This window comes from Rhizophagus irregularis, chromosome 6 (assembly GCF_026210795.1).
Source record: "Rhizophagus irregularis chromosome 6, complete sequence".
Lineage (NCBI taxonomy): Eukaryota > Fungi > Glomeromycota > Glomeromycetes > Glomerales > Glomeraceae > Rhizophagus > Rhizophagus irregularis.
The window spans coordinates 3,833,612-3,845,784 of NC_089434.1; the positions used below are offsets into that span (position 1 = coordinate 3,833,612).

A 12,173-nucleotide genomic window follows, 5' to 3' on the forward strand; every position below is an offset into this window, starting at 1 on the left:
GAGGGGGGTTAAGACCATGATGATGTTACACATCTTCCATTTTTAGACACTTGTAGTTAATATAATTCTAGCCAGAATTATGTTTTAATTTTACATTTCCTAAAATGAATGATGACATGGGGAGGGGGGGTCAAAAATCCTAAAATTTAAATTACGTCATTTCTGGCCATCCCCTAATGGTTTCATCTTTTTATTTTTAATAAAGCATATATATATGATAGTTTCCATTAGTTACATACTTATAATTTGAAATATTTCGATTTCTTCCACAGAAAAGAAATCTTCGGTATCTCTAATTGATTCTTCGTAATCAAATTTATAGCAATTACTCTGACAATAACAATGTCTCCATACAAATTAAGATCACCACCACCAAATGAAGGACACATGTTAATGCTGTCATTTCATATAGCATTTCTTTCGTCATCTGCTCGACTTAAAATATAATCTTTAATACTTTCTTTATTCCTAAATGAGAATATTAAACTATCATTAGTATTTCTATCACTAAAATTAGATTTCCATGTTTCCGAATTATATCCTCCAAGAATTTCATCACTATCTTTCACTTTAATAATTGAAATTGTATGATATTTATTATCACAAATCTCATTAAATTTACCAATAGGAGAAATCCATCACGAGTTCCACGAAGAATTAAATTAAATTCGTACACATTTTTTGTTTTGTCGGTAACTCTTAATTTATCAATCCATCTAGAGATTAATTCGGCATATTGGACTGTGATGATTTTTGAATCAATACTACTTACTGGTCTAATTTCTTTAGTTATTTTTGGTTTTGGATTTCTAATTGGTTTAAAATGATTGATTAAACTTTCACGAAATCTTTTGATAAAATCTCTTCTATACGGATAAACTTTAGTCAAAAATTCATTATAATTCAAATTAAAGTATTTAATATTAGGAATAAATCGTTGCAAAGTATTTCTTAAAGTATTAATATCATCTTTAAAATATAAAGAAGGATCTGAAGGAAGTTTTGGAAATTGAATAATGATTATTTAAGTACACTTTTCCAAACTTTAAAAGCATTCAATTGCTAAAATTATCATGTTAAAGGTGTTGAAGAAGAAAAACCAAACATTTTTCTGAAAGTGAAGGAAAATCGATTGAATTAAAAATTTTTTCTGGATTTTTAGAAATAAACTCGGTACAAAAATTTGTAATTCCAAGAAGGAATCATTTTCAAAGCTTGTTTTATATATCAAGTTAAAATTTTGTTTCACCCAATCTTCTTTATCTTTAACCAGAAACAATTGTAAATAATCGATTAATTTTTTAAGGCCTAGTTCGCTAGAAGAAACTAAACATTAATGATATCCAAAGTATTATATTCCTCTAAAGAAAATCTCTCTCAATAGATATATATCTAAAATGAAACTATTCGAATATTTCCGCAAGTAAATATTGTGTTTATTTTTAAATAAAAAAAGTCGCCATAATTTATTATTTCTCTTACCTCAATATTGTTTGGAAATTTTCCTGTCGAATATTTGATAATTTAATACGTGGTAAGCCTCCATCATCTTTATCTTTATTAATGTTAGTTGGTAAAATTTTCGCAAATAAGGAGAACGATAATTTAAAATAACAATATGAGCATGAAAAACTTTTACGTAAGGGTCATTGCCAACTTTAAAAGTAATATCACAATAATTCATTATCTTCTAAAATTTCAAGAAAATTCTGAGATAATATTGATAAAAATTTATCGTTATACATTGTAAATAACTTTGGAATTTTTGGTTGTTTTTTTTTTGAAAAAAAAAAAACGTAAAATTTATCTTGACTGAAACAACTGAAACAACTGAAACAAAGAAATAAAGAAAAACAAAGAAACAAAAAGAAACATCACCAGCACGGTAAATGTTTTGATCATGTGTTTCGGTCACACTATCACATGATTTTTATAATTAAAATTTTTGAATCACATGATGGGCGCGATATTTTTTAATATTTTTTAATACTTTTTTTTTATTTGATGTTTTTTACATTTATAGAGAGTGAGTTTTTTATTAAGCATGGTTTACTACTAGTAAGATTTATTAAACACTTTATATATTAATAAGGGACAAGCCATATTATGCCATATTATGCCATGGGTATGAAAAATTTGTCAACAACTTTAAAATTATCTTTAAAATTCAATAACAAAATAAAAGCAGCTTTATAATAATATTATACACCTAAATGTCTGTCCAAAGCGTTAAACCGTTATTTAATAACTACTATTACATCTGCGAGATGTAATACAGTTTTGATTTGGACTATGAAACTTAATTATTGCCAAACAGACAAATCTTTGCAAAATAATCAAGTGTAATCTATCCAAAATCCGCGGATATGGTGTATCTGGCAATATTGCAAATCACATAATAGCTTATTCAGCACTTCGAGCTGAATAGTAAGTTGATAATATCCTACAAAAAATTTATTTCGTCGTAAAAGAATAATAAAATCAATAAATTTCATTTTTAATTAATCAAAAAAAAAAATTAAACAAACATTTGAAAAATTCATGGAATTAGTGAAGAAAATATTGAAGAAGCTATAAAGGATGCTTTTATGTAAACAGATAATGTTTGGAAAGATGAAAGTTCTAAATTTTTTGCCTGATGAAAAAGACCTTGCTTTCTAAGTACAATGATAGTAGTACTGCAGTAGTAACTGTGATAACTCCAAACAAAATTGTCTATGTTGGAAATCTTGGAAATTCACGTGCTGTTATGAGCAATTTTGATAGAGAATCTCAAAGAATAATCATTCAAGCAGGAAGAAACCCAGAAAATTATAATGTATCCGTTCTTTTGATGACTTTAAAGTGAAGCGTGTAAGAATAATCCTGATAAAGGACCAAAAGAACAAATTTTCATTGCTTACCCGATATGATCATGTTCCGTAAAGTTGATACAGATACTGATTTCTTAGTCTTAGCACGTGATGGAATCTGGGATCGCATGTCATTTGAAGATGTCATCAATTTCATCAATAAGGATATTAAAATAGATAAAGCTCTGAGTAAAGCTTGTGAAATTAACTATCTATAAATTTCTTTAGAACATACTAAAAATTTCGAGTAATCTATTGAATATTAGATGATAAAATTTTAGTATTTACCATAAATGACGTTTTATTTCACTAGTTTAGCACTAAGAATTACATCAACCAAAAATTTCTCTAAAATGTATCACCGTTATCTCATCTTATATACTGTTAATAAAAATTTGATTTTATCTTTAAAAAAACGATTAAGCAAGCATAAGATTTTATTTATTTCAAAATAAATTTTATTTGCATATAAATAAAAACTCGTAAAACATCTAATTGTTTGGCATTTATCTCCTAATGATTTGAAATACTTCATAATCTCCTATTGGGAAATCAGCTTCAGTATCTCTTATCCTTTTTTCGTAATGCTCCTTACTACAATAAGTTACGTTGAAGTCTGTAGATACATCATCTAAATCTAAATTTTTATAAGAATTTATGTTAAGATCATATCCAAACTGTGGACCACATTTAATGCTATTATCTAAAGCACAATTGGCATTTTTTACATTACTTAAAATTGCATCATTAATATCCATATTTTTAAATGAAAAAATAAAACTATCTTTAGTTTGGGTCCATAAATCAGAAGATTCCCATTCTAGAGGATTATATCCACCAAGAATTTCTCCAGTTTCTTCCACTTTAATAAATGTAACAGTTCTAGGTTTACCATCACATAATTCATGAAATTTTTTAGGGGTAAATCCATCTCGACTTCCTCTTAATAATAAATCAAATTCATATGGTAAATATGATTCTATACAATTATCATCATTAATAATCACTTTATCAACCCATTTTGAGACAGTTGAAATAATATTAAAATCAATAATTTGTGAAATTATTCTTGGACTTAAAATGTTGTCATTTGACACACTACCAGGATCCAAATGAGAATTTGACAATTCTTCATATAGTCGTTGACCTAAGAGTTTTTGATATGGACGAACTTTTTGTGAAAATTCCCTGGATGATAAACAATAAAATCTAATTAAAGGCAAACAGTGCTGTAAGATATTTTTCATTGTTTTAAAATCATCATCTGACCAAGTTTTAGGGTCTGGAATAAGATTTGGATTTTTTGCAAGACCCCATTTTAATACATGCTCCCAAATTTCAACTTCTTTCGTTTGTAAATCCTCTCTTTTAATAAGCGAAATTAATGACTTTTCAGAAAGTGAAATAAAGTCAATTGAATTAAATACTTTATCAGGAAATTGAGCCATTAAATTTGTACAAAATTCGTGAAGTTCTAATAAATTATTAGATTGCGAACTAATATGTTGAGCAAACTCAAAATGATGTTCTATCCACTCTGGCTTTTTTTCAATTAAATATTCTTGTAAATAATCAACTAATTCTTGTAGATGAAGATTATCTGCAGCGACCAAAACTTTAAGAAAGTCAGAAGTATCGTTCACATTTAACGGAAGAATACCGCCATAAATATACCTATATTACAAAAATTTAATAAATATTATATTATCAGTTATAACTTATGACTATTATTTAACTTGTTATATAAACTTACTCTAAAATTATTTGAAATATTTCTGATGAAATATTTGATAGTTTAATATGTACTAAATCATTATAATTGTTCCTTTTATTGGAAGCAAAAATTCGTCGAAAATATGGAGAACGGTAACACAAAATATTCATGTGAGCACGAAATATTTTTACGTTAGTGTCTTCACCAACTTCAATTGTTGTATCATAATATTTATCATCTTTCAATAATTCAAGGTAATTTTGACTTAATTTCGTAAAAAATTGAGTAGACATTTTTTTTTAAAAGAAAGATTTTTATTGTGAGAAAATTTATAATTGTTTCATAGTAAACTAACCCATTTACGTTAAATTGTTGACAATCTGCACAACCTGCGGCTTATCACTTTCAAATGATTGTTTTTAATTTTTGTGGCTTTTTTTTTTTAATATTAATAGCCGCCGCTGTCATATCCCGTGAACTCGGTGGAGGTAGAATTAAGAGCATTTATTAGGCTGTTCTATGGCAACTTGATTGATCTTTTGATAAAAATATAATGACGGCCATCGGAACATACACATGACCCCGACAGCCAAGTAGATCAGCAGGCGCAGGCATATCATGCTGTATCTGTCACGTGGGTTCAATTGAGATCTACTTTACTATCCTAAAATGTTTCAGTTAAATTAGAAATTTTATACCGTAACATTTGGTCTGAATAGAGGATTAGAAGTTAAATTTCTGCCGGAATTTAATAGAAAATTTGCCAGAATTAATGAAATCCAAGTTTACACTCTCTATGAGGGTAAATTATAAAAAAAATAAACAAGATCAATGTTATAAATGTATTTTAATTATACATAGTATTTAAATTACAAAATTTAAAAAATTTACGATTAAATTAATTTGATTTTAATTATTATTATTATAGTACGCGAGCAATACACTTATTTTTACAGCAAAATTTTAGCCGATCACCAGTGTTGTACATTTTTGATGTCCGCAGCTTTTTTTGGTTGTCCCGGACATGTCCGCGCTCTGTCCATACTCTTCTGTAACTTAAAATTCTTTACAAAAATTATATTTATTTATGCATAATTGGATGCTAAACATTTTTGCTAAGTATTGAACAAGGTTATCATAGAAAAATTTCGAGGGGTTATCATTTCTTTTTTGTGTAACATGTCCCGGACATTGTCCCGTGACAACACTGCCGATCACCCATTAATCATGTGATATTGCTGATATTTCTCGCGTGCTATAATATTATCGTACGACCTGAATATTACTTTTAATAAAATGTTTTTTCTAATATTATAATATTAATAATAACAGCAGTGTTTATTACAAAATGAATAACTCCTTCTACTAACAACAGCAATAAATAATATACAATATATAGTTTATCCGATGGTATAAGCTTTAATCAATATGTAACCGTACGATAATATAAATTCTTATACCTAAAGGTTTTTGGTGATACATTCATTAGTTTGCTTATGATTATTTGTTGTAAAATATCTATGATCTTAATAATTACGTACAATTTGATCAAATCTTTATCTTTTTCCTTTTTTTGAAGTATTTACCAAAGAAAAATAAATCAATACGAACTGATTATTTTAAACTATTATACAGACTTATCTCAAAATTACAGGATCGGTCAAAGTTATAAAAAACATATTAATTCATAATTTTCTAACTAAATAAATGTCTTAATACTTTTAATTTTTTTATAAAATTTTCTATACTATTCTAACTATTTATCTAAACAATATATATTAAACTACTATTAAAGTTTAATCTGAAAGGTCACATCCTTAATCTTAGTAATTTCTTTGTGTAAACTTGCAGAAACAAGCTTCATAGTCTTTCTAATTATTTAGTTCTGCGTGAAGTATTTGACATTTTTTGCATTAATTTTGAAAAATATAAAATACAATATTCAAAATATGATGTATTTAAAAACATTTATTAATATTTTTATCGTAGAAATGGATTTGTTAAGAGCTATTTACTACTACTACTTGACCATAATTTTCACACTTTATTCATTCTTAATTTTTTCATGCCTCATCAAAGATAAGTAAGATAATTAATGCAAAGGTAATATGGAAGATATGGTCTCAATTCAAAAAATATATCTCTTGATACATAATTAAATAAATATTGTATAAGATAAAAGATAAATAAATTTTCTTTTTGTTTAAAATTTACTCAATTTAAAATTGCATAATAAACTTTTCAAAATTATTATTTATTTACGTATATACAATAAAATTTTCGATCCTTCAAGGATAATATGAAATACCTTATATTTCTTTCATTTACCATATTTACTAGACAAGGTTCATTTACCAATCATATAATATTATTATTTATCTTCCTAGCTTAAAGACAAAAAAGTTTATGTGCGAACTATACTCTGTATCCACCTTGATTTTCGTTAATTAAAAGGTTTTTTACTTCAAATACCGGGGTGATCATCACCGTTGGCCAGAATTATCAAATTTTACCGGCACTCTATTTTTTTAATGCTGGTCGATTGTCATAATTCTACATAATACGAATCCCTATAAAAAAATTGGATACGTTTTTTATAAAGTTTTTATACGATTTTTTTTCCTTAGAAATAAAGTATCATAATAGGATACGGAAAAATGCACAATTCCGTATCACTAAAAATATGGTTTGGATACGGAATTTGCACGGGATTTATATGGAATTTACATGATTTGATCACTGATTTTATCACGAAATTTATACGATTTGGTCACTGAATTTACTATTTGTATTACAGTTTACTATAATTGTATTTACATAAATCTAATTTTACTTTTATTAAATTAAATAAAAAATAAAAAATAAACAAAGTACAAATACATTATGAAAATTCCCTCCTTATTAAAACCACCTATTGCAACCAAAATTATCTATAAGTTCAGGTTCATTTGGAGTCAAACAACCTAAAAGAACAAAAAAAAAGATTGGAAACAAAACCCCCATATAGTCTAATCTGCAATCGTCCAAGTCACCAAAGGTCAGCATTCCTACAAAAAAAGAAAGAGAACTCCAGAATGTCTGATCTAGTACATAAAAGAAAAGAATTATGAGGTGTCTAATGAAAAAGAAACCAAAACAACAAAATAAATCCAAAACTGACCTACAAAAAAAGAAGACTCTGAAGCAACAAAACTGAAACAACCTACAAAAAAAAAAGAATCTGAACCCAATCATCCTACAAAAAAAAAAGGACTCCCAAACTGATCTACAAAAGAAACTGAATATTCTCACAAAAAAAAATCTGCTGGCCTATGAAATTAAATATAAATAAAAAAGAAAGGGGAATAGTAAAGAATAAACCAAAAAAAATATTTTTTTAAAAAGAGGGGTAATGAAGTTAGGAAAGTTAAAAAAAAATTTTTTTTTAAAGGGAAGACGTCAAAGTTAGAAAAATAAAAAATTTTTTATAAAGAGGAAATAGAAATAGAAAGAAGAATTTTTTTTTTAAAAAAAAAGAGTGGGAATAAAAGAAAAAATTTTTTTTTAAGGGACGAAAAAAAATTTTTTTTCAAAGGAGTTTTTTTCAAGTGAGGTATGAAAAAAAAAATTATTTTTAAAAGGGGGTGACGAAGAAAGAAGAAAAATTTAAAAAAAAATAACAAAAATAAGACAAGAGAAAGAGAAAGGAAAGGAAAGACAGAAAGGAAGATCGGTAGATCAAACTCATCAAAGTAAGGGTTTATATAAAAAACAACTAGAACTGTACTGCTATGGCCGCCTGGCGGCGGCCTTCAAAATAAAATTAGGTGTAACATGAGCATAAATGCATAGTCAAATAAACACTTTTTTTAAAGAACCCCTAATTGCTTTATTATACTTATATGATAACTGATAACATGATAATCTAGGTTTGTTTATGAAATAGGAAGCGGTTGTGATGCTACTTGTTCTAAGCAAGAATATTCTTTAATCACATTTGGATCTACTTTGAATGCATCTCTATTTAAATTCATTGTTTGAATTTGATTCCATTTAGGACATCTGATTCAGTTTTATTATTAATTATGATTTAATGTTAGTAATAAATTATTAAAAAAATTATTAGTAATCAAATTATTATGAAAGTTTTAATAGTTCGTATATATATGATCAGTGATCTATAACATATATTTGTAATATTATTATTAAGGATCAACAATTAAATTTTACAATAACTTCAATTTTTTTTTAATAAAAAATAAATAAATATAATGTTTATTACATATAAGATATAAAAAATACCAGATAATAAAAATGAATTTTAAAAACAGTTCGTATTTGTCAGGTGATCTATGACATGCGTAATAGTACGATCAGCAATTAAATTTTACGTTGACTTCGTTGACTTCAAATTTTTTTTTTTGAACTAATTATACTTTGATATAAAAATAAAATAAATGCAACATCTTTTATTTCATTTATTTCATTGAAAAATAAATAAAGTACTTATTAAATATAAAATATAAAAAACAATAGATAATAAAAAAAGAATTTCAAAAACAGTTCGTATTTGTCAGGTGATCTATGACATGTGTAACATGATCAGCAATTAAATTTTACGTAGACTTCAAATTTTTTTTTAAACCACTTTTCTTTGACATAAAAAATAAAATACGTTTTTTATTTCATTAAAAAAAATAAATATAGCACTTATTACATATAAAATATAAAGAACAGATAATAAAAAAAATTAAAGAAAAGATTATTACTGGGTTACATTAGTTCATAAACATTATTTAGTTTTTTGTTTTTTTCTACCTCTTGTTGAATTTGAAATTTTTGGTGTATTATTTTTTTTTTTAATATTTTCATTTCTCTCTTCATTTTCTTCAATATTTTCACATTTCTTTCTTCATTTCTTCAATATTTTCATTAATTCTTTCTTCATTTTCTTTATTTGTAATAGAAGTTTCACTATCATGAATTTCATCACTTTGTTGATTTTGCAATAGCAAAGATCTTGAAATATCTGCTATTTTAGTCATATTTGTTTTACGTTTATTTTTGGTTGGTGTCATTGATGATGATGGTTGTGTTGTTGAATTCTGTTGTATGAGAGAAATTCTTTGTTCTATAACAGATTTTGAAGATCCTTCATTACGTGAATCAGATTTTGATTTCCATGGAACTACAATACTGTTATCTGATTCTATTTTGCTGATACAAACTGAAATTCCAAAATTTCACAGTATAATTGATCTTTTGCAAAAAAACATACTCCTGTTGTATGAACTGTTGAATTTTTTCTGGCTTTTGATAACATGTTCTTAAATCGCCCATTTGGTGGGTGAGTTAAATTTACAGTAAATGGATGTATTTGTAAAGTATATCCACTTTCTGTTAACTCTGCATACCCCAAAAAGTCTTTCCAAGAAGATGTACAGTTGGTTTTATTATAGGAATATCTTCCTTATCGATAAGGAGTTGTACATTAGTTGTAATAGAGATGTTTATTGAACCATCTTGAGTTGTTGAAAATTTTCCTGTAATTAAGTATACATTTTCTGCCTTAAGTGGCAAAGTTACTTCAGATTAAGGATGGTCATCGGTCCTACCGGTCCTACTCGGTCCTGGACCGGTCGGTCCCGGGACTTGTAGGACCAGACCGTGGTCTTGCATTTTTTTGTGGCGCAGTAGGACCGGTCCCGAGGACCGACCAGTCCTCATATCGGTCTTCATATAATAAATGATTTTTATATTGAATAAATCTATTAATCTGATGAAGGTCTTTATAAAATAATATAAAGACCGACCAATTCTAAACCAATAAACAATGACAATCACTTCTCCCCACTTGTAGAGTTGCCTGTCAAAACGCTAACTCCAAAAAAAGCGTTTAAGCGGAATATCTCGTCATCCAGTGATCATAAAACGATGAAACCACTACCATTCGAATCGTCTCAACGAGATGCGTCGAATGGTGGCTAAATCATATTTCCAGGATCGATAGATAGCTGGAAATTATTGAATTTGTTATAAAATAGTTTTGCCGATGTAAATTTTTTCTATTGATTATAAAATAATGATTTTGATACCATTCAACGCGCCTCATTGAGACGATTCGAATGGTGGTAGTTTCATATTTTTATAATCACTGGATGGCGAGATATCACGATTATTATCACCAATACAATAATAGTAAGTGCATGACGCATGTGATGATCATTTGTAAAAAAAAAATTTGTATATTTAAAAACATCCCGATTAGTGTTCAATATTTATAAAACAAGGCTATTCCTAATAAAGTTAAGGAAAAAAATTTTTTTATTTGTAAAAAAAAAAGAAAAAAGACTGATCGGTCTTAAAAAGACTGCGGTTCTTAAAAAGACCGACGGTCTTATTATATGTGATACAGGACCGAAAGACCGCGGTCCTACACTAAGACGGACCGGTCCGTCTTTTTATGGTGTAGGACCGTAGGACCGCGGTCTTTTAGGACCGATGACCATCTTTACTTCAGATCCATCATCTGAATCAAGGTCTGTGTTATTTATTAAAGTCATATAATTGTAAAATTTATATATTTGAAATGCATCTTCATTATCAATTCAGGAAATAGCCATGCCTTTCTGCAAGACACCATTATTAATAGTTTTATCAGTCACAGAGAGTATATACACGATGGTTGTAATGTTTGCAATCATATTTCGAAATTTTTTTTGAATCTGATTATTATTAAAATGAAAAATGAATAAAAGTAAAAAAAAAGTAAATGAATTACTTATATTTATAAAAAAAATTATGACTTTTATATATTTATAATATATTTTATTTTTTTAAAAAAAGTAATAATATTACAATTACTTATTGCAAAATTTATGATTTATTATAATTATTTATGATTTATGATTATTAAAAAAATGTGATTTTATTACAATTTATTACAAAATTATGATACATTTTATTTAAAACTTAAAAAAGTGGTTCCATTGAAAAAATTACGATTTTATTATTTATTAATATATGAAAAATTTTGATTTTTATCAAATTTATTAAAAAAAATGCAATTTTATTGAAAAAATTACGATTTTATTACAATTTATTGCAAAATTATGATGATTTTATTACATTTATTTAAATTTAAAAAAAAGTAGTTTTCATTGAAAAATTGCGATTTTATTATTTATTTACATTGAAAAAAAATTGATTTTATCAAAAATTTATTACAATTTATGTAATAAAATTAATTTATTAATTTATATAATAGTTTATAATTGAAATAACATAATCTCATTAACTGTTAAATATTACTTTATTAATTAAATAAATGATAAAAAAAAGGGTAATTTTATTAGAACTAATTTGTTTATAGTTACTATATGCGGCTTTAAATTTTCTAACCTGTGAATTCAATTTTAGTTTATTTTCATTGTAACGTAAATGATGATCATCTTTCAATTTTTCAATTTGTAAATTTATTTATTTTTTATTATTAAAAAAGTGTAATAATCTGTTGAAAAAAACCATACTTTTATAATTATAGCTATAAAAAAAGGGTGGTTTCATTGTAACTAATTTATTTATATTTATTAATTGCGGCTTTAGTTCTTTTAACTAATATTAACATG

The 12,173-nt window shown here is 26.2% G+C and overlaps 2 protein-coding genes across 2 annotated transcripts; both read right to left on the reverse strand.

Annotated features, from left to right (window-relative positions):
• Positions 1-3,109: 3,109 nt before the first annotated feature.
• Positions 3,110-4,859, reverse strand: OCT59_026560 (uncharacterized protein; the record flags this gene model as incomplete). Its single annotated transcript, XM_066143237.1, has 2 exons — positions 3,110-4,526; positions 4,606-4,859. The coding sequence occupies 2 exons, from the start codon at positions 4,857-4,859 to the stop codon at positions 3,359-3,361; spliced, it is 1,422 nt and encodes a 473-aa protein (XP_065992775.1). The 3' UTR covers positions 3,110-3,358.
• A 4,584-nt stretch (positions 4,860-9,443) lies between these two features.
• On the reverse strand, positions 9,444-9,885 carry OCT59_026561 (uncharacterized protein; the record flags this gene model as incomplete). Its single annotated transcript, XM_066143238.1, has 2 exons — positions 9,444-9,762; positions 9,824-9,885. 2 exons carry the CDS (start codon positions 9,883-9,885, stop codon positions 9,444-9,446), a joined length of 381 nt encoding a protein of 126 aa, XP_065992776.1.
• Between the last annotated feature and the right edge of the window lie 2,288 nt (positions 9,886-12,173).